The 23,525-nt window shown below is 46.5% G+C and overlaps 1 protein-coding gene and 1 long non-coding RNA gene across 4 annotated transcripts in view; one reads left to right on the top strand and one right to left on the bottom strand.

Annotated features, from left to right (window-relative positions):
* Window positions 1-23,525, top strand: part of LOC126946807 (uncharacterized) — a 343,776-nt gene that overhangs the window by 67,649 nt on the left and 252,602 nt on the right. The window lies entirely within an intron of this gene.
* Window positions 17,093-23,525, bottom strand: part of OCRL (OCRL inositol polyphosphate-5-phosphatase) — a 58,267-nt gene continuing 51,834 nt past the window's right edge. For all 3 annotated transcript variants that reach the window (XM_050777451.1, XM_050777449.1, XM_050777450.1), the window contains 5 exons: window positions 22,498-22,614; window positions 21,350-21,434; window positions 20,599-20,726; window positions 19,684-19,795; window positions 17,093-19,494 (listed from right to left, as the gene is read on the bottom strand). In XM_050777451.1, the coding sequence (XP_050633408.1) occupies window positions 19,370-19,494; window positions 19,684-19,795; window positions 20,599-20,726; window positions 21,350-21,434; window positions 22,498-22,614 (567 nt within the window). In that variant the 3' untranslated portion in view covers window positions 17,093-19,369. The remainder of the gene's footprint in view (window positions 19,495-19,683; window positions 19,796-20,598; window positions 20,727-21,349; window positions 21,435-22,497; window positions 22,615-23,525) is intronic.

Genomic DNA, 23,525 nt, shown 5'->3' with positions numbered 1-23,525 from the left:
CTTGGCACCTTCGCATTCTATGCCCCATTTCCATCCAATGTAAAATAGCTGAGGTGAAGAGGGGACACTCATTTTCCCTCCAGTCCTTAGGAGTTGGAACAGAGGCATGCAAAATTATGCAATTGACATTCAACAGGATGTGAGTGGGACTTCTATAGACCCGAGAACTGGCAACAAGGGCCCGAAGCTGAGGACTAGTTCCAAGAAAGAAGTGCCAAGGAACTTCCAACGATAGGGGATCAATGCTTCCTTTAGAGCTTATTAAGAGCTTAGCAAACAGTTTCTACTGCTCCCCACCTCATCTAGATAAGCAGAAGGTGGTGGTGGGGCACCACTGGGATGATCAGGAGACTTTGGTCCAGTGTTGTGGCCAAGTGAGGGGTTCCAAGAGAATGCCATCAAGATTGGGATGGGGTGGGGGGTCAGGCTGTGAAGTGGGGACATGTTATCTCATTCCTGGTTGGACATCTGCTTGGGTGGCAGCCTTGTGGCTCTGCCCTGAGCCTATGAGAACAACTAAAGGGGAGTGGAGAGAGGGCAAAGAGCAGGGGCAGCAGTGGTGTAGCCAGCCATGTGGCTTTCCTTGGGTCAGAGGGACACCTCCAAAGATAACACATTTGAGTTGTCTTACCTTGTCCTGTTCAAGAGGACTGGCTTCAGGGTAAGGGGACCTCAACAACAAAGGTCTTTGGAGATACTGCTGGGGACAGGTGTGTGTGTAGGTGTGGGTGGGGATTGGGTTGGTTGGAAGAAGTAGTGGCCAAATAGCTTCTCCCACGTCAGGGAACTCTGAAGTGGGGAAGCCTCCAGAACCCTGCCAAGATGGTTCGTGACTGTGGAAAAAGAAAAGCGTTGTGTGTTTGTACCCTATTGAGTTGAGGCTCTACAATGAAGCAGTTATACAGGGTGGAACACAATCTCTGGTGGTCACTTGCCATCCATCTCACCTTCCTTTTTTTTTTTTTTTTTTTTTTTTTTTTTTTTTTTTTTTGAGACGGAGTCTCGCTCTGTCGCCCAGGCTGGAGTGCAGTGGCCGGATCTCAGCTCACTGCAAGCTCCGCCTCCTGGGTTTACGCCATTCTCCTGCCTCAGCCTCCCAAGTAGCTGGGACTACAGGCGCCCGCCACCTCGCCCGGCTAAGTTTTTGTATTTTTTTTAGTAGAGACGGGGTTTCACCGTGTCAGCCAGGATGGTCTCGATCTCCTGACCTCGTGATCCGCCCGTCTCGGCCTCCCAAATCCCAAAGTGCTGGGATTACAGGCTTGAGCCACCGCGCCCGGCCCCATCTCACCTTCCTTAAAGAGCTCAAGTGGCTTCTGCCTCCTTGAGACCCCTCCATGGTTAGACTGGCCTAGCAGCTGGAGGAAAGGAGAACAGATACTGCACCCAGGGCCGAAGTTAGAGGGAGGCAAATGAGGCCGCTAGGGCACACAGTGTCAGAAGGGGCTCACTCTCAGCCTTCACCCCTGCCCTTGCAGGAGTGCCTCCCTAGAGTTTGCATTCCAGATACCCTCATTTGTCTTACCTATTTGTAGCTGTCACAGGGCCTGGGCCAATGCCCAGTGGTTCCCCATGGGATTTACGGAACCTGTCAGGCCCATGAAGATGTTCTGGGCTTGAGTGCTGAGGATGTAGGGCTCTGGGGTTAGCACCCACCCCCCACCCCCGAACAAAAAAAAGGCCAAGAAATTAGCTGGGCGTAGTGGCACACACCTGTAGTCCCAGCTATTAGGGAGGCTGAGGCAGGAGAATCGCTTGAACCTGGGAGGCAGAGGTTGCAGTGAGCTGAGATGGCGCCACTGCACTCCAGCCTGGGTGACAGAATGAGACTCTGTCTCAAAAACAAAAAAAAAGAGTCAAGCAAAGATTTGTGAGTGTAAGAGAGGTAGGGGCACTAGAAAGGAAGACTGGAAACCTGCTTGCATCCATCCAATTCCCTGCTCTACCACGGCATGATCCAGTCAGGTGACAACCTCTCTGTGTCTGTTCCCCACCTGCAAGACAACAATAGTGCCTCCGCTCATGGGGCTGCAGTGAGGATGAAATGGGATCATGTCTGCAGAACACCGGGCTCCAGGCTTCCTTGTACCACTCACTTGCTGTGTAGTTTGGAGCAAGTCCTCTAACCTCTCTGTGATTGGTCTGTAACAAACCAAAGAATGTTTTTCACTACCTGAAAACAGGTAATTAAGTGGAAATGGAAAGAATTTTTTAACTACGAAAAAGCAGAGGACTGGTCCCCATGGTTTCTTAAGGTCCATTCCTGCTTTATGTTTCCGTGATTTAAAAACAAAACAAAGCAATAAAAACTCTTCTCTTTGGAGCTGGAGAAGGGAGCCCAGAGCCAAGAAGTCGGCTTTCTGTACCACGCCCCTCTGCCTTCAAGAAAACTGAGGTTATTCTGCCCCCTGGTGTCCTGTCCTGTCATTGCAGTCACTTCCAGTGGCCCATCTAGACTTCAGATTTGGAATCACGAATATTCATTCATTCATTCATTCATTCATTCATTCATTCATTCATTCACTGAATGCCCCACTCTGGGCCAGGCACTGTGCTGTGCACTGTGGTTGCAAAGATGAATAACACTGGGCCCCTTCCTTGAAAGAGGACACAGTCTAGTAGGGGAAGTCAGACACCTAAACAAATCATTTAGATACAGCTAACCAAGTGCTCTGCAAAAGGCTACTATACAGTGCAAAGAGGGCGTGCTTGGCTTGGGGGAGGCAGGCAACATGTCTGGAAGAGCCTGACAAAAAGAGGTGGTAGTTGAGTTTGATGACCACGTTTGAATTCTTTAGGTGGCTGGACAGGGATAGGTGTGTGTAGAAGGATGTGGGGCACATTTAAGAGGCTACAGTGTATTTGGCTTGCTGGGGGCATGCTGTGGGCTTAGGGCAACAGTGGAAGACGGACTTGAGAGCTGGGAAGTGGTCAGGGTTTTAAGCAAGACAGTGACCTGGGTAGATTTGAATTTCTGTATGTTCATTCTGGCTGCTCTGTAGAGAAAGCCTTGAGGAGGCACAGGGCTGGGAAAACTCTTGGTTGGGCTGCCAGATTTAGAAACAAAACAAAAGAGTGAAACCAAACCAAACCCCGGATACCCGGTTAAATGTGAATTTCAGATAATAGAGAATGGTTTTTTAGTATAAGTACATCCCAAGTATTATACAAGATGTACTAAAAATTATTCTGTGTTTATGTGAAATTCAAATTTAACTGGGTGTCCTGTATTTTATTGGCAACCCTATCTTGGAGACATCAAGGAGAGAGCTATAGTGGCTTAGACAAGGGTGGAGGGAGCAGATTTGGATCAAAGGGGAAAAATTCCAGGGATATTCAGGAGGTAGAAATGAAAGAACTTGGCGATGACATGGACGTGAAAACATGAAAGGGAGGTGTCAAAACAACACCCAGTCTCCCGTTTGTTACGTGTTGGGTCCTCCACTGCACCGCATACCCCCAACCACCACACACCTGGAGGTCAAGAGTCCTTCCTAAAATATCCCAAAGAACCCGCGCGAAGCCAGGAGCCAAGACATCCTCCAGGGCCCCGCCTTCCTTGCTTGGCTCCGCCTCCTGCTTGGTTCTGCAGTGTGGCGCTCCCCGCTTGTTTGGGCCAAGTCATCTGCCCGTGGCTGATGCCTGGGATGAATTAGGGCCCCTTTAGGTCTCTGTTCTTTTCCTCTTTGCACCACCCTTCGCAATGGCCAGCATGAGGTGCCCAGCCCAGGTCCCCACTGCTGACTAGAACAGATCCTTTCTGCCAGGGAGGCATGTCCCAAAGAGTCCCAGAATCCTGCACGTTTCCCTAGGGGCTTTCTCACTTCCCGGAGGCTGGGACTGAAATGGTGGCCGCGCTTCTCCAAGCTTCTTGTGACCTCACAGTGCCTCTCAGTGGTCACACAGCACACTGCAAGCTGAGGTGAGATAGAAGACGGATTTGTAAGCACTGGGAAAGTTTCGTGTGTGTGGTTTTTTTTTTTTTTTTCTTGAGGAGTCTCACTCTGTCGCCCAGGCTGGAGTGCAGTGGTACGATCTGGGCTCACTGCAACCTCTGCCTCTCGGGTTCAAGCAATTCTCCTGCCTCAGCCTCCCAAGTAGCTGGGACTATAGGCACCCGCAACCACACCCGGCTAATTTTTTTGTATTTTTAGTAGAGGCGGGGTTTCACCATGTTAGCCAGGATGGTCTTGATCTCCTGACCTCATAATCCGCCCACCTCGGCCTCCCAAAGTGCTGTGATTACAGGCTTAAGCCACCGCGCCTGGCCAGCACTGGGAAAGCTTTTCATTCCTGATTCTCCCCTGGCAGGGCACAGGGCTCCTGCCTCTGCTGCTGGCCACCCATCTGTCAGGAGTGCTGTTGGCACTCCTCAGCTCTTAGGGATCTGAGCAAGACATTTGTGCAGTGGACCCGCTGGTAAGGAGGTGGCCTAAGATGACATTTTGCAAATCAAACAACTAGGCCCCGAGGTCTCCATTCTTGGTGGGACTCAGCAAGATGCTTCAGGTTGAATGGGTCAGAGATTCCGAAATCCCCAGCCTTCCAGATTTCATAGGTACCAGCCTACAGATAAAGCTTGATGTGCTGGAGGACCCGCCCACACCTGCCTGTGGACATCTCCGCCCAGAAAACTGGGGTGAGGCAGAGGGGAATCTCACAATTGGGTTCCCCACAGTGGGCATGTTGCCAGGCCAGGTGGTAGGGCTGGTCATCACAGAGGGTGGCTGCCCAGCTCTCCAGCATGACACCTCCCTCTCTGGGGTCATAGCCAGTCAGAAAGAACCTCCAAAGGCCCCATCCTGTATCCCTTCCACACTGGAGCCTGTGTACGGCAAGAGGTGAGGATCCATGTTCCAAGGAGGGGAGCTGAGAGACAACCAGGCCTCAGATGACTTTGTGGGATGGAGCTTGAAGCTGGTCTGAACACTGAACAGGAGCCTGGCTCAGGAAACTCAGCTCCCTCTCTTGTCTTCAGACTGCAGGCATGTGCTGTGAGGACTGGGGACACCTCAGGATGTAGTGCAGAGGCTGAAGCTGTCACTGACCCACTGCTGGTGGCTCCCTTTGACTTCCGATGCCCTCTGTCTGCAGATGGTGAGCCATGCCGTAGGAATGGCAAGCCCCCTCCTTTCTCTCGAGTTTTGGTCATTAGTCTTTCTTTACTATATCCCCTTGGACCAGTAGCTGGATTACAGGCATGCACCACCACACCCGGCTAATTTTTTGTATTTGCAGTAGAGACCGGGTTTCACCATGTTGGCCAGTCTGGTCTCGAACTCCTGACCTCAGGTGATCCACCCGCCTCAGCCTCCCAAAGTGCTGGGATCACAGCCACATTTCTTGAAAGAGTTGCCTCCACTTGCTGAATCTCAGGTTCCACCCAGGAAGAGGAGGGGCCTGGCTCCTCCCCGCTGCAAATGACAGGAACTTACGTGATTCCACCCCACTTTGCATTCTTCCCAGTGCGCAGGCTGTGGGAGGTTCTGTCAGGGAGCCCTTCCCATCTGGCTATCTCACTATGTTAAGAGGCCCCAAGCCTTCAGTGGTGACGGCTGAGACCACAGTCTAGATCAGGGCAGTCCAATCTTCTGGCTTCCCTGGGCCACACATAAAAACATAAAATGCACTAACGATAGATGATAAGCTAAAAAAATAAAAAATTAAAAAAAAAATCAAATCACAAAGACATCTCATAATGTTTTAAGAAACTATGAATTTGTGTTGGGCTGCCTTCAAAACTGTCCTGGGCCACATGCAGCCCACAGGCCACTGGTTGGACAAGCTTGTTCTAGATCAAAGTTTGGCAAACTTTCTGTAAAGGGCCAGATAGTAAATATTTTAGACTCTGAAGACCATATGGTCTCTGTAGCAACCACTTAACTCTGCTGTTGCAGCCCCAAAGCAAGTATAGACAATATATAAAGAAATGAGCATGGTTGGCCAGGTGCAGTGGTTCATGCCTGTAATCCCAGCACTTTGGGAGGCCAAGGAGGGCAGATCATGAGGTCAGGAGTTCAAGACCAGCCTGGCCAACATGGTGAAACTCCATCTCTACTGAAAATACAAAAATTAGCCAGACATGGTGGCACACGCCTGTAATCCCAGCTACTCGGGAGGCTGAGGCAGGAGAATCGCTTGAACCTGGGAGGTGGAAGTTGCAGTGAGCTGAGATCACGCCACTGCACTCCAGCCTGGGTGACAGATTGAGACTCCATCTAAAAAAACAAAACAAAACAAAACAAAAAAAGGATGTAAACCTGAATCAGATGTGATGCCACCGTAAACAAGTCTGAAGTGTGTGGTGGCAGCGACAGACTGCTTCAGATAGAGTTTGGAGACAGCTGCAGACAGAGGAGTGAGTGGGGCTTATGAAGGAGTAGTGTAGAGTAAGAAGAGAAGTGGCCCAAGCCCAAACCTCAGCACATGCCATCATCTACTGGAGGGGCCAAAAAAGCAGAGGAGCCTGCAATGGAGATGGAGATGGAGTGGTCAGTGAGGCAGGAAGAACTCTGGGAAGAGTGTGGAGTTCCTGCAGCCCAGTGAAGGGAGTGTTCCTGAAGAAGGGGTGGAATGCTGCTGAGAGGTTGGGTTAGGTGAGGACTAAGAAATGACCTTTGGTTTTGGCAGCATGGAGGTTGCTGGTGACCTTGGTGAGAATTATGTCAGAGGAATGGGCTAGAAAGGGTTGAGGGGTGAGTGGAGGTAAGAAAGTGGGGACAGCAAGTGGAGACAACTCTTTCAAGAAATGTGGCTCACACCTGTAATTCCAGCACTTTGGGAAGCCAAGGCGGGTGGATCACCTGAGGTCAGGAGTTCGAGACCAGCCTGACCAACATGGTGAAACCCCATCTCTACTAAAAATATGAAAAATTAGCCGGGCACGGTGGCAGGCGCCTGTAATCCCAGCTACTAAGGAGGCTGAGGCAGGAGAATCGCTTGAACCCGGGAGGCAGAGGTTGCAGTGAGCCGAGATGGCACCACTGCACTCCAGCCTGGGCAACAGGAGCGAAACTCCATCTCAAAAAAAAAAAAAAAAAAAAAGAAAAAAAATGTGATTGTGGAGGGGGTGATAGAATGGTAGAGGAGGAAACTTCTATCCTTCAGCCATCACCCCCACGTATCAGGTCCAACAGTCCTGGAAGTGTATGAAGAAATTCTATTCTGATTTTACCACTGTTTCATGCCTCCAAAAGCCTTGTAATTAATTTCCCAGGGCTGCAGTAACAAAGTACCACAGTGGGAGGCTTAGAAACATGTTGTCTCACAGATCTGGAGGCCAGAGTGTGAAATCGAGGTCAGCAGGGTTGGTTCCTTCTGAAGGCTGTGAAAGAGAATCTGTCTCATGCCCATCCTGAGCTTCTGATGGTTTGCTGGCAATTTTTGGCATTCTTTGGCTTAGAGATGCATCACCCTGATCCCTGCCTTTGCCTTTACACAGTGTTCTCCCTGTTTGTGTGTCTCTGTCCAAATTTCCCTTTTTTTATAAGGAAACCAGTTACACTGGATTAGGGGCCACCTTACTCCCAGTATAACCTCATCTTACTTAACTAATTATATCTGTGATGAGTCTATTTCCAAATAAGGTCACATTCACAGGTACTGGGGATTAGGACTTCAACATACCGATTTTCGGGGGGATACAACTGAACCTGTAACAAGCCCCATTCCCTTTTGGTCTCCTTCCTCTCCACTTCGCTGTGCCATCTTCTGGCCAGGGATTAGTCCGTTTCTTCCCAGGTCACAACTGTGCTTCTCCCCACCTCTCCAACTGCCTGGATTGCTTCCATCCTTCCTTCCCAGCTGACCCCTCTCCAAAGAAGATCGAAGTCATTATCTTTCAGCAGCGAGATCACCTCCCAACCATTGTGGACACTTTCAAAATAACTTGAAACATTGATGGACAGTGAAAGAGGCAAGAGAGGAAAATGTGATTTAATTCTGTGTTCAATGAAAAGAGCGAGCGCTGAAATTTCCATGAACTTTAGATACTTTTAACCTAGTTCTGAAAAAAAAAAATGTTTTTGTTTTTGTGGACTTTTAAGGCCATAAGTAAGAGACTGTAAGGAGAAAAGTCAACTGAATTTCCCAAAATAGAAATGATCATGAAATAAGAAAAGTAACTGCAGCTTTAAATACCAATTTTATTATACAACTAGGAACTGTCATTCTCCTCTGCCATCTAGTGGCCACAGCTACAATCAGAAAATGATCCTTGCTCTTCAAAGCTAGGGCCACTGTTAGAGGTAGAGGGGTATAAGCCCATTGTTGTCAAATGGCTTTTGCAAGTGTGCTTGGCCCGTGGACACGCCTTAGAACTCCATGCTCCACGGCGCTGCCTCCGAGGTGCACAGTCAAGATGGGACCTTTGCTGCCCAGCCATGTCAGCAGCTGGAGGACGGATGCCTGCGGGTGCGAGGAAGAGGGCAGGCTTGTGATGTGAGGGAGCTGCGGTGAGCGGCTGTGCTGGCAAGGCCCTGTTCAGCCGCCCATGTGCTTGAGCAGGACACTGTGTTCATTCATCCCAACACACAGAAATGCCTTTCTTTCATGAAATAATGTTTTCCTTAATCTTTTTCTGATTATAAAAGTCATACATCTTCATTGTAGAGCATTTAGAAAACCAGACAAACATGAGTAAAAAAAAAAAGCCATTGAGGTTGGCTCCAGAGAGTGGCTTGGGGGCTTTATCCTAATCTCCATCAGCACCCCCATAGTCACTCTGAATACAGATGCAGTGTAAGGCAAAACCCTGCTTGCTATGCAAAGACATCTTGCAGCTTCAAGACAAATCCCCTAGCCTACCTTTCAATGGTTTCTAAACCCTCCTGTGTAGACATTCTGAAGCCATGACTGCCCATGATGCCACCCTCTAGGGGTGACTGCTGTTAACAGTTTGGAGAATGGACTTCCACTATTTTTGTGCCTATGTATTGTCTTTATATCTGATTTTTTAAATTTAGGAACATTAGGTACATACCTACTTACATGCTGCCTTTTCCACCTCATGTTATATCCTAGCATTTTTCCACGTCACAATTCCTTAAAAACATTATTTGACAAGGCTCTGTAATATTATATCCATAAACATCTACAATGTGTTTACCCATCTTCTGGTGATGAAGGTTATGTAAATTGCTTCATTTTTTGTGCTAATGAATATGTTGAGAAGAACGGGTAGACTTACGCCATTGTGCTCCTCTAGGGTGATTTCCTAGAAGTGAAATTACGAGTGTGTGAATGCTTCCAGGCTCTTAATGCATGTTGCCACATTGCTTTTAGAAAGGTGACACTCATTTACTCTTGTCCAAGCAGCAGGAAGGCTTGTTTTTCCTTGCCTTTGCCAACACTGGAGTAATCAATGATGATTACTGGATGCCAGGCATCAGGCTAGCTGCTGGAGATATGATAGTAAGGGGAGGAAACGATGTGGTCTCTGCCTCAGCAGTGTTCCTGAGCTGGTGGGAGAGAGTGACCGTGCTCAAATAATAAATGTGTAATTACAAAGTGAAGGAGAGGAAAGGGTGCAAGGAGAGTGTGTCACAAGGACATGTTACATCCTAGGCTAGGAGGTGGCCGGGGAAAGCTCCACAGAGAAAGTGATGTTTTTGCAGAGACTGAGGCCTTGGGAGGAGTTGGCTCTGTGTGAGAGGGAGCAGGGAGCAGACAAGGACAGAAGTCCAGTCTGAAAGAATGGGGGATGGGTCTACGGCCATTCACATACCGCCGTGAATGTGCCCCACCTCAGCTGAAAGAATGGGGGATGGCAGAAGAGGTTTGAGTCCATGACAAGCAGACAAGCCAAGGCTTGTGGGTCCAGGTAAGAATTCTGGGACCCAGAGAGGGGCAATGTGATCAGACTCACTTTTGAAGAATCACTTAAGATTTAAAAAAATGTTAATCATGGTAAAAAGCACAAAACAGGGGTCAGGCGCGGTGGTTCACGCTTGTAATCCCAGCACTTTCGGAGGCCAAAGAGGGCAGATCATGAGGTCAGGAGTTCGAGACCAGCCTGGCCAACACGGTGAAACTCCATCTCTACTGAAAATACAAAAATTAGCTGGGCATGGTGGCAGGCGCCTGTAATCCCAGCTACTCGGGAGGCTGAGGCAGGAGAATCGCTTGAACCTGGGAGGCGGAGGTTGCAGTGAGCCAAGATTGTGCCACTGCACTCCAGCCTGGGTGACAGAGCTAGACTCAAAAAAAAAAAAAAGAAAAGAAAAGCACAAAACATAAAATTGATCATCTTAGCCATATTTAAGTGTAGAGTTCAATAGTGTTAGGAGTATTCACATTGCTGTGCAATGAATCTCCAGAACATTTTCATCTTGCAAAAAAAAAAAAGAAAAGCACAAAACATAAAATTGATCATCTTAGCCATATTTAAGTGTAGAGTTCAATAGTGTTAGGAGTATTCACATTGCTGCGCAATGAATCTCCAGAACATTTTCATCTTGCAAAGCTGAAACTCTATACCCATCAAACAACTGCCCATTTCCCCAATTCCCAGCCCCTGGTAACACCATGCTTCTTTTCTCTATGGATTTGGCTATTCTAGGGACCCCATAGAAGTAGAATCATACAGTGCTTTTTGGAACTGGCTTATTTCGTTTAGCATAATGTCCTCAAGTAGTAGCATGTGTCATGACAAATTCCTTCCTTTTTAAGGCTGAATCATATTCCATTGTATGTAGAGAACGAACACATTTTGTTTTTCTATCCATGGGCATTTGGGGTGCTTCCATCTTTTGGCTATTGTGAATAATGTTGCTATGAATATGGGTGTGCAAATATATCTTTGAGACCCTGCTTTCAATTCTTTTGGATATATCTCTAGAAGTGGGATTATTGAACCATATGGTAGTTCTATTTCTAATTTTAATAAACTTTGAGAATCAATTTTAAAAAGCAAATTCAACAAGGCTGATTTTGTTGCCTACAAAACAATAGAAAATAACAGTACTGTGTGGTTGCTAAAAACTATTATCTTCTTGGATTACATTAATATAATTCAGTAAGTCCCCCCCTACCACATGAATTCCTCTAAAGTTAATAGAGCTCAGAATGAATAATTAAATGTATATACATTTCAGGAACACTTATTCAATACACTTATGTTTTGAGGGACAATCTTTATTTATTAGCCAAACATCATTGAACATTTACTCTTGGCAAGGCATTGTGGGAAACCCAAAATATGCCCAGCTTGGTTCCCACTCTCTTGAAGCTTCCAGTCCAAAAGGGGCAACAACATCCTTTGGTATGCAGTATTTTTAAATGGTGGTACAGAGGGCAGGTTCTAGGAGTTCAGTAGGGGCAGGGGTTGTGGGAAAAGGCTTCCTGGAGGAAGTGACATTTGGGTTTGATGAGGTTTGGGTAGGTGGAGGTGGGGGCTGGAGGGTTCCAAGTGGCTGGTACAGACCGAGCCAAAGCAGAGAGTGCACATGAGTTTAGGGAAGGGAACAGCATGAGAAGGTCAAGTGGGAGATTCGGCCTGAGAGGTGGGTGGAAGAGACTAAGGAGAGCTTTGCATGCCAGGTGGAAGGATTGGAACTTCCATGGTAAGTGGGCTGGGGGGCCAGCAGGGGTCTGGAATAGGGGAGAGACATCAAAACAGTGCAGGGATGTGTACAGGGAGAGAAACTGGTAACTGAGAAATTAGTTAGAAAGGAGTTAAATACATCAGGCGATTTAACTCCTTAAATGAGGCAATGAGTGTTTGAATTTTACTGGGGAGGGGGGCAGGAGTTGGAGGGGCTGGGAAATGGGCAGTGGAAAGGAGCGGCCGGCTAGAGACTGCAGTTGAGCTGATCTTGGCCCCTTTTCCGTGGAGGTCCTCCCTTCCTCCCTCTTTCTTGCTTTCTTTACTTTTTCTCACCCTTCCTCCCTCTTTTCTTCCTTCCTGCCCTTCTGTCGTCCATCTTTCCCTTTTTTCCTTCTTTTAAAAAAATATTGGCCAGGTGCGGTGACTCACGCCTGTAATCCCAACACTTTGGGAGGCCAAAGCAGGCTGATCACCTGAGGTCAGGAGTTCAAGACCAGCCTGGCCAACATGGTGAAACCCCATCTCTACTAAAAATAAAAATACAAATAAATTAGCTGGGTGTGGTGGCACGTGCCTGTAGTCCCAGCTACTAGGGAGGCTGAGGCAGGAGAATCGCTTGAACCCAGGAGGTGGAGGTTGCAGTGAGCCAAGATCGTGCCACTGCACTCCAGCCTGGGCAACAGAGTGAGACTCTGTCTCAAATAAAACAAAACAAAGCAAACAAAAATATTATGTCTGTCTTGTCTTGTAACGACCAGTCTCACCCATTTTGGTTTCCTTCAGAACCTTGCATGGTAGCCTGCACTTGGCAGGTGCTGGATAAATATTTGTTGAATTGCAATTGGTAACTGATTAGAAAGTGGGGCAGGGGCCAAAAATAACCAAAAGCTTAGGCCTGGGTGATGGGAGAGAGGAGGATGCCAGGAGAAGCTGGTCAGGGTCAAAGAAAAGTTGAATTTGACCTGCCAGCAGGCAATCTAGCTGACATGAAATCTTGGGATGTAGCTAGAAGGGATAGGGGTTTTAAGGAGCGCCCTCACCTTCATGCCCAGTCCAGCTGGGGAGACAGTGGCTGTGTTTAAGAGCACAAATCTGGGCTCTGAAGTCATTTTCTGGTCAGCCACTAGCTAAGTACCAAGTTACGCCATAGCTCTGAGTCTGTTTTCTCACCCGTAAAAGTGGGATAATGGCCGGGCACGGTGGCTCATACCTGTAATCCCAGCACTTTGGGAGGCCAAGACGGGTGGATCACAAGGTCAGGAGTTCAAGACCAGCCTGGCCAAGATGGTGACACCCTGTCACTACTAAAAATACAAAACTTAGCCGGGCCCTGTCACTACTAAAAATATAAAACTTAGCCAGACGTGGTGGCACATGCCTGTAATCCCAGCTACTCGGGAGGCTGAGGCAGGAGAATCGCTTGAACCCGGGAGGCGGAGGTTGCAGTGAGCCAAGATTACGCTACTGCACTCCAGCCTGGGTGACAGAGCTAGACTCTGTCTCAAAAATAAAATAAAATAAAATAAAAAGGTGGGATAATGTAGTACTTTATCAGCCTATTGTAAAGGCTAAAGTGATATTAAATGTATTAGTACCTGGGATAAATGACAGCTAGGGTTATTAGTTATTATTACTCTTTCTAAAGTTAGGAGAAGGAGCATACAGAAGTCACGTCGCTTCCCTGAGTAAAGGCAGCCATGGCCTCCTGTGGTGTCGAATGAAGTGCAAGCTCCTGCCCGAGGTTCCTCAGGCCCTCTGTGACCACGTTCCTGCTCGCCTGTTGTCCAGCAAGTCCTGTCCCTCACGGAGTTCTGCCTGGCTGTCCCCTGAGCACAGCCAGCTGTTTTGCTGCCTCAGGGCCTTTGCATTTGTCTTTTCCTTTGCTCCGAATGTCTTCTGCCAGATCTTGCACGTGTGGCTCTTTTTGTGGGTATTCAAATCAAGATATGGTGCCTTGGCTTCCTGAGGTTTAAGTCTCAGCTAAAACATCACCTCCTCAAAGCAACTTTTCCTGACCAAGGCCCCCCGCTGTACCCTCAAGTGCATCCCCCTGTTTGATACTCTCCACAGTACTTGTCAGGATCTGTAGTGACCTTGGGTACTGTTAATTTGCATATCTGTCCACCCTCATCCCTGCCCTGCCCTGCCCTGCCCTCTTGATGAAGGCACCATGAGAGCGGCAACCTTATCTGGTTTACTTCTAGATCCTCAGCACCTTGAACAGCATGGGGCACACAGGAGCCACTCAACAAATACTTGTTAAATGAATAACCCATACTGAGATGTAAGAGGAGGGGTGATGGTTGAGGGGGAAAAGTCCAGAGAGGGTGGAGGAGAAGGGCTCAAAAGTGCAGGTGGAGGAGCTGGTCTTGGCGAGGAAGACCGCTTATTTCTCAGACAGATGGAAAGAGGGAGAGATGAAGTTAAGCTGGAGACATTTTGATGTGCAGGGGGCAAGACTGTTTCGACATTTTCACAAAGCAAAGGGTACAGTCATCTGCTGGGAGCTGAAGGGCAGCAGAAGTGGGTTCTGGGCCTGGAAGTCAATGGAGGGCTTGGGAATAACTCCACTAGCTGCCATTTATTTAGCACTTAGGCACCAGGCACTGTTCCAAGGCCTGGAAATGTATAACTGATCTCATCCTCATGATGATACTACGAGGAAAGGTGCTATCATTACTTTTAAGATGTGGATACACCTTCAATACATACAATTTTTCTTCTCAATTATACCCAATAAAGCTGGGGAGAAAAGACATGGAAACCAAGGCACAGAAACGTCAATTAACTTTTGATCAGGGTCACATATCTAGGAAGTGGCAGAGCTGCGATTTGAACTCAGGCAGTCTGGTCATTGGAGCCTATGTGAAGAACCACTATAGTTTTCTGCCTCCCTAGGCCCCGTGGAACAGGTACGTGAGGTCATCAAGAGAGGAAGAGGAAGATTGTGGAAGAGTACATGGCAAGTCCAGGGGCAGTCAGCCAGAACGTTGTACCAGAAAGCCCAGGAATGAGGGCAGAGAGTCAATGGGACAGGGTGGGTGACTTATGGTTAGGCACAGCAAAGATGGGGACTGAGGCAAGAGAGAGAGAGGAAGGAGTTTTCTGGGTAAACAGCACATGCAAAGGCCCTGAGGTTAGAAAGAGTTCAGCTCACCGGGAGGGGTAAAAGGACAGTATCAGAGTATAGTGGCAGGGGTGAGGAAGGCTTATGGTAGGCAGAGGTCAGATCCTTTAGGGTGGTATTCCTCAAAGTGTGGTCCAAGCACCCCTGCATCAAAATGCTCTTGGGTCCTGATTTAGAATGCAGACTCTGTGCCTTATCTCAGACCAACTTACTCAGAGTTTCTGGAGTCTAGGAATCTGCTTTTTAACAATGTCTCCAGGTGATTCTTCTGCACATGAGTATTTGAGACCCACTGATGCAGGGCCTGGTGGGCCACAGGGAAGCTTAGGTTTCATTGTAAATGTCACTGAAGGGTTATCCACAGGGAAGGGATGAGACTGATGTAATTAAGTCATGCTGCCTGCTGCGTGGAGAATGGATTGGAGGGCAGCAAAGCTAAAAGGAAGACCAGGCAGGGCATGGTGGCTCATGCCTCTAATTCCAGCACTTTGTGAAGCCAAAGTGGGAGGACTGCTTGAGCCCAGGAGTTTGAGACCAGCCTGGGGAACACAGGGAGAACCCACCTCTACAATTTTTTTTTTAATTAGCCAGGCTTGGTAATGTGCACCTATAGTCCCAGCTACTCGGAGGCTGAGGTGGGAGGATCGCTTGAACCTGGGAAGTCAGGCTGCTCAAGTGAGCCGATCATGCCACTGCACTCCAGCCGAGGCAACAGAGTAAGACCCTCACTTAAAAAAAAAAAAAAAAAAAAAAGAGAAAAAGAAGACCAGGCAGGAAGCCATTACAACACCCTCGTAATGGTGGTGGCCTTGACCAATAAAATCGGCAGTGGGGGTGATGAAAAGTAGATGTGTGGGGCACGCTGCTGACGTGGTCAGTCAGTAGGAAACAGAGAAATCAAGGCTAGCTCCTAGATGCTTAGCCCTAGCAACTGGCCAGATGGTGGTGACATTCTCTGAGCTGAGGGGAGACAGCTAGAGGATCTAAGTTGGGTGGTAGTAAAAGAACCAGAAGTAAAATAATTCTACTTTGGAAATGTGAAGCTTGACATGCCTGTGATACATGTGAGGGGAGATGCCAGCTAACTAACTGGATATACTGGGCAGGAACTCGGAAGAGAGCTATGAGGTGGAAACGTAACATTTGGAATCAGGGTATTACAGATATTTACAGCCACGGAAATTGATAAGATGCCACCAAAGGAATTAAGGGGCAAGCAGAGTAGAACTGTTTGAAAAAAAAAAAAAAATGCCACTATGCCATGCAGTGTCACTAACCTAAGTAATCTTAGGTCAGTCATTGTCCCCTCTGAGACTTTCCCTATCCAAACAATGAGATCAGATTAGGTCATCACTAAGGTTCTCTCCCTAACATTTAGTGATGCCACTGTTGTAATGTGTGGCTTTTACATTATGAGGCTACACCAAGAGCCAGTTCTTCAACTTGCACTGCAATCAGAAAGGCCCTACTGGGTCTCCTATAACAGAAGCCTAGCAGCTGGGGATGCCATTTCCTCTCTAACCTCTGGAAAGATAGACCACCATGCCTGCTATTCACATTGCCTGCTGCTATGTAAAAACTTCTGGTGTCAGTGTCCATCTGCTGGGGGGAAAATCACTCTCAGAAAGAAACACCTTCTCCTGCCAAGGCTTTGGGTGGGGCTTCAAAAGTTGTTTATGACAACACTGAGTCAGCACATTAAGCAGGGTCAAGCTCACAGCTGGAGGGAATTGGAAGAGGGCCTTAGTAGAGAAGAAACCTCCAGCTGTGGCTTCTTCAGTCTCAAAGGGAATGGAATCAGAATCCACCAATTCATAATGGAGACTGGCACCATGCTCAAATCAGGGGTTTCCTCCCAACATGTTAGACAGTTCAGATGAGAACAACAAAAAAGTACTAAGTTTATGGACTTGATCACCCCAATAAGTCATAAAAGTTCAAAACTGGTTTTCAAAAGCTGCAAAATAAGATGATGTTAAAACAGGCTCTCTGGGGAGGCACATCTTGAGACTATGTGAGCAGGGGTAACTGGGTTCTCCCCAGATGTGCATCTTAGGGTGTGTCAGGTTTCTGGGGCTGGAGGGATCACAGATCTGACCTAGTGTGACATTTACATGCATTAAGAGTCAACGTCCTTTCCTCTAATTCAGTTGTTTTGTTGCCTGAATCCTTAGGGTTAAAATAAGGGTACTTGGCTGGCCTCTGAAAGTATAGGACGCCTTTATTAGCCTCTGAAAATGCATGGTTTCTTCTCATCTCTGAGGGTGAATATACCAAGAATTCTTATAAATGGTATTTCCCTGTAAGACAGGTAATGACAGTACAGGCACAGCTGATGGGGACTGCAGTCAAGTCGAATGGAACCCAGTGACACATAAGCCCTCCCTCCTGAGTGCTTCCTCACCAAAATCACACTTTGCTTTTTCACACAACATATATTTATTCAGAAAAAAATTTGCAATAAATTATAATAAAAAAGATGACACGAAATATAGAATCCCACTAGCAGCTTTGCTTAGTGATCAAGACTTTTTGGGAAATCTAACAAACAATTATAGAATAAGAAAACAGTGAAAGGGAGACTAACGCAATGTCACCACATGGATTTAAACCATTTCTTCCCTAAGACAGCAGGTGCAGAGTCTTTCCCTACCAGTTGAATCTGAAATCATTACTTCAGAGCAGCTACAAATTAGTACCTTAGAGGACTTGGGAATTACAGGTGGGGTGTTGCAATAGGCATGGTAGGGAAGCAGATTTCTTCCGTCTGGGTCTACGTCTTGTCTCCTCTACCTAGAGATTGTCTAAAATTCTCAACCCTGTATATGTTCCAGGATGAGGTGTAAAAAGGTCGAGGCAGTACACCAACTTAGTGTTTTGACCTGATGTAGAAAGAGATAGGATACTGCATACGTGCAGCACAGAGCCTCCACTAACCACACCCTTGATCACCCAAAGATCCCAGGTCAATGATATGCTAGAAAACAAGCCCAGGAAAGGTATTTCCCTAGGGTATGATCCTACCCCAGTGTCTATTATCTGCCTCTTTTTGTGGTCACTTTCTGGCCTTGCGGAGATGACAAACCTGTTCTGCTCTCAGTCTTCCATTAACTAAGTTCAACACCCAGCCCCTGACCTATCATACCTCCAGCTCTGTGGCACCAGTAACTTGACTCCTACTGCTTTAACTCTCAATCAGGAAAGCGTTTAGCCGTATTGCAAAATACGTACTTTTTTTTTTTTTTTTTCAAGAAATGGGGGAAATCACTGGTGGTGCCTTGGATATGCTAGAAATGTCATGGAGTCAATGCCCAGGATCGTACATAGAGCCTGTACGTTATGTTCCTTGCAATTAACGTAAACAGGCAAGGGTGGTTGTAACAAAAGAAAACCAGGAGGAAACCAATTGCATCAGGCAGTTTTGCAGTCAGTGGTTGGTGGCTTATCAACCAATATAGATTAATTTTTTAAAAAAAGGCTGTATCACAGAGTTTGAATAAATGAAAAGCTCAGAGGGTCATCCTGGATGGGAGAGGTAAGGTGCTTGGTTGGTCCTATTGGCCAGTCTCTTTACACAACACTGGATATGGTCTGGGAGCCAAGGGGAGCCTCTAAACCCTTTACATGCAGGAGCTGGTTGTAGAGCACAGAGTCAGTCCCGCTGAGGAAGGAGGTAACACCTGCCCTTGGTACTTCAGAAGACCAGAAAACGGATTCTAAGGGTCATCCGCAATACCTTTGCTGTGGGAAGGATCAATAGCTCTAGATGGGCCTGCCTGAGGTACAAGACTCCCTCTTTTACTGTGGGGCCAGTGTTGCTCTGGAGGTGGATGTCTAGGCAGGAGATGGGTCTCAGAGACACCCAGGATTAGTCTTTCTGTAAAATTTGAGTAACAACAGGAAAAGGATAGTGGGAAGCAGGACCTGTCAAACACGAATGCTCTCACTCTTCAGATACTCAAAGTGCTTCCATTCTGATTGTGATTCTCTCACATCGATGGGATGCCATCTCTAATAGTCCCTAAAGTTATGCTACTAAATGTGATCTAAGAGAATATGGTTCCACCCAGTGCGGAGCCATGAAAAGGCCAATGTTACAGAGACATGAAGATGCCATTGTAGTAGAAATGCACAAATGCATGTAATAACTGCACGCAGACAGTGAACTCACTGTTGAGGACACCCAAGGAGTCACTAGCCTCACTCAGACTTCGTTCAAAGTGACAGAACGAGGGGAGTGGAGTGCAAAGGAGTGATCCGGGAAGGGGTGGGTCAAAAGTGCATTATACAAAGGACTCTAGACAAGTCTCAGCTACAGCAAGTAGTGCTTGTAGGCCTAGAATGGGAACATCTCAGAATCTAGGCCTAGGGTACTAAGGACAATCATGACAATTGGATAGGAGGGCAACAAACACATCCCTAGGTAAAGGAGTGTAAATACAGATCTTTTTGCCTTATAAAGAGAAAACACAAAAACACCAAAATATGGTAACTTTGGCTTGGCAATATAAGTCTAAAAGTATTTTGCTGTGGAGGATATGGTAAAGGAGGGATTAGGAAACACTCTTCCTTTTTACTATAAACAGAACTTGAAATTCTGCAATAGACCCTTCCTGTGGCATGACTTTTAAAATCATTCTGAAATACTTGGAGCCCGAGATCGTCTGCTTCTAGAATATCAGAGAATAGTAAAAGCCTTAGTCTTCTTCGCTCCCAAGCAGAAAGCCCAGAAGGAACTGAATAGCACGCTGGCGGTCACTTGGAGTCTGTCTTGCCATAAGGTTGGGTGGAGGCCTCAGGAGAAGACTAGTGAAGAGAGTAGCTAGAAGACGACAGAAAGACAAGCGGAAACTTTTGTCAGACATAACCTAAGCAAAACCTCAGGGCAGGAGGGCCTGGGGACAATGACTGTTGACTGCCATGTGCCTGCACACGCAGTAAGGTATATACTGGATACAATGCATGAAGAGTATTCTCAACAAATGCCCCATGCTGCATGAAGCACTCTTACCGATCATGTTGGCATTGACGCTATTGTATTCAGAGAATTTTAAGAGTTCTCGAAGGAATGCCATCAAGTAACGGAAAACATTTCTATGGCATCTCGGAAGCTGGGAGATCACCTGTTTTTAAAAATAGGGGTAGGCAGTGAGAAAAACAGGTGGAAGATGAAAGTAAGAGGAACTTACAGCTGCCATTAATAGTAGTCTATAATCCAACTCTTGCAGGACCCGTTTCATCTATCAACTTCTATTATCTCCTCATGGCCAACACAACACCTTCCAAATTATAACTTCAAAGTAAGAACGGCCGTGCTGTTTGGTCCCCGTCCACTCAATGACCAGGCCACATGGTCATCACACATTCACACGCACACCCCGCCTCACAATAGGTCGGTGTTCATCTGCTCTTTTCCCATTTCCGCAGGCATGTAGCCACGGCACCTACCAAGCTGAATGGTTTTCTTTACAATGTCACTTAACATGGATGGGGACTCCTCCCAATACTCACTAGTCCAATTCACAGGTACTCTCAGTTACTGTGCATTAAAATCATTTCAGGATTAAAAACACACACCAAGAAGAGAAAAAGAAGAAAGGCTCCCAAGTGTCACCCATCCTTCCTGGTAATGTCAGCCAGAATTCCATGTACAATCAGCTTCACCAATTTACCCTAGAGTAGAGGGATCCACCCCACTGTTTTCTGTAAACAGAAATAGGCCAATGGGGAAAAGGTGGCAAATATCATAGGAAATAACACAACCTAAAATTTAAGGGTAGCAACCCTCAATGTTCGTGTCCTGCCACTAATAACAGATCCAGACCCATCCTACCAGACAGCTGGCTGCCTATCTGGCTCTGTAAAACTGATGACTTCTCTATGGGGGAACCTGCGTCAAACACATCCTCAGGTCAGTGGAACCCACCTGTCGGCAGATCCGGGGATCATGAGCAGAGTCAAGACATCGCTGATACAGCTCATAACAGATGACTGGCTCTGGCAGGGCTTCCAAGAAAATGAGCAGTGCTTCAGCCACAGAGTGGTTGCTGCCAGCTGAATCAACTTAAGTCAAGGGAAAGGGGCTCCAGGAGAAAGGCCACACAGAGCCCCGACGGGCTCCTTTCCTCAAGCTCCTGCAGGGACTGTTTCCTTCCTCTTATTTGGGGCACACTGATCCTAATGGGGGCTTGATATTTTATTGATTCAAGTGCCCTGCAGCTGAGTTGTTACAGAATTGGTCAAAGACTCTTGGCAGCTTTGGCCCAGCTTCAGGGTCAGGGGAATATAGCCTGCAGAGTGACAGTTGACACTGGAGCAGTCCTATAAACCAGTTGCCCATGTTTCCCATCCTTCTCCCTGCCCTGTCAACAGTACGTGTGGTGGCAGGAGTGACTGATCACCTGAAGGAGAATAGTACCAGCGTTGTGGCTTCTATGTCCCATGCTTTTTAAGTCATTGTTATCTACCCCTTGCTTCCTTTTAGTAAGAGCTGGATATGGAAAGAGGTCAAAAGTTCATAAAAGGAAATGAGAAACAAGTGGATAGTCAGTGGTTATCCTACAATAAAAGACATTACAAAGAAAATAAATATAGAACCACAAAAAGCAAATAGAGGTGCGAAGAAGAGTTTGACCAAGCACTCATCCAGCTTCTTATGCTTTGGTCGCAAAGGATACGGATTGTCTCAGGAATGCTGGTATCCAGACAATCAATGATCTGCTGGAGCTCTTCCTGCATTCCAGGGGTCTGGAACAGGTCCTCCTACCAAAGAAGTCAGAATGAAGGGAACAGGCAAGATAATCACTCCTGAGGTTATGATGATTACCCAAGGATCAGAAGAGCAGCAGGAAGCAAAAGGGAAGGGTGGTATGTGTGTTAATAATTACAAATGGAGGTGTGAAAATAGCACATTTTTCCTTTAGCATTTCTCTAATCCATGTGAAATGTTATTTCAAATAAGAAAATGTTCTTTCCAAAGGTTTTAGCCTACACCTGATAAGGCAGGGGACCAGATGGCTAGAGCAAGAAACCAGGTGTTCTAATTCTAGCCTCTTTTTAAATTTTTTTTTAATAGAGATGGGGTTTCACCATGTTGCCCAGGCTAGTCTCGAACTCCTGAGCTCAAGCAATGTGCCTGTCTTGGCCTCCCAAAATGCTGGGATTACAGGCATGAGCCACCGTGCCTGGCCTACTTGTAGCCTCTTGACAAGGAGCAGAAGGCAGAGTCCAAACAGAATAACCACATTCAAATGCTAGTACTACTGAACGCTGGGGAAGGAGGAAATTGCATGCTCATACTAAACCTTGCTTTCAAGTTACATTATTCTTCAGTAGGTAAGAGAACATTACCTTTCAATTTAGTCCCAAGAAATGTCTCTTTTGGGGGTGAATGAGTTGGGGTGGCATTTTAGATAGGATTTAAAAGAAAAACTAGGACCAAGTTAAAAAATGGGTTTAAAATCTGCTTTAGATTTAAAAATCTCTAATGCCTACATGACTCATAGCCAAAGTAGGCATTATAGACTCAGGTGTGCAGCTGTCCAGGGAAAACGAGAGAGTAGCCAGGAGACAGGTGCTCTTAATTTGGTCCTGGCTCTGCCACGACTACACTTAGGCCTTGGTCTTAGTAAATAACTTAGCTTTGCATGCTTCAGCTGTGACATCTGTGACTAGGGACACTTCCACCCACCCAGTTGATCTGACAGTGCCACTGTGTGCAGGTAGCTTGGGAAAGTTAAAAGCGTTATGCTGATGCGAGGTGTTATGATTTCCTATAGTATTTACACACCTTCCAAAGTTGTAGGGAAGGTCTACTCTCACTTACCTGGTGACAGGCATATTTGAATAGGTGATCTACTAGAAGCCAGATCTCCTTGGGGACCTGAAGGGGTCTCTCACTGGCACCTTCATCCAAAGGAACCATTTGCAGAAGGGATTTCTCCTAATAGATGGAAAAGGATGAGAATCAAAGGGGTCTCAGAATAGAGATTTTGGTGTATAACTTAAAGTCCTTCAAATTCTGGTCATGCAGGTACAATGTGATCTTCATCTCTTAAGATTTTCCATTTCTTCTCAGTGGGGACACCCCTGGTCAGAAGGCACTTGATAGCGAGTCCCACAGTTAAAGGATGTCCTTTCCTAAATGCTTCACTTAATTGTTCTGCATTTCATTTGAGTTTATGATGTTTATTACATGGATGCCTTGTGTTTAAATCCTTTCAAAGGTGACACTGAGAACCAGTGCTCCAGTGCTCCAGTCACAGTGGAGTCCATACAGCACTGGTGACTTGGGGGGACTATTAAATTACAATTGTCAATATAGTACTTTGAGAGATCAGGGTCTACACTTAGGTATTTGTTTATTTCTAACTTACTCTTCCTTCAGGTCTTACCACAGATACTGTTGTTTGTTTTCAATGTTGATTTAAATGAGCTTCTTTGGTTTTCAGGAATTAAAGAGAACTCTCCACAACATTAGACCCACATATGTAAATATTTCAGGCTTGATGGAAGTTCTAATCTTAAGGCACTAAAACTCATAAGCCTTAAGGTCCAAAAATAGTAAACTGAATATAGCTAACCAAGAGGCAGAAATACCATGAAAAGTCTAAGGTCTGAGTCCAGAAGTTACATTTTCTAGGAATAGCTCAGTCAAGATTTCTAGGGGCTTTTACTCCTTTCATCTATCTTTCTACTATCTGGTATATTCTTCTGAAAGAATTTTGTAAGAGAAAAACCCAGAAGTGGCATAAATTAAATCAAAACTATATGTGAATTGGAAATGGCTAGGAAATAAATTCAGTTATCTTAGGTTCATGTAGTCAAATATAAATTACATGAAAAAATGTTTGA

This window comes from Macaca thibetana, chromosome X (assembly GCF_024542745.1).
Source record: "Macaca thibetana thibetana isolate TM-01 chromosome X, ASM2454274v1, whole genome shotgun sequence".
Classification (NCBI taxonomy): Eukaryota; Metazoa; Chordata; class Mammalia; order Primates; family Cercopithecidae; genus Macaca; species Macaca thibetana.
This window is presented reverse-complemented; position numbering and strand designations above follow the sequence as displayed.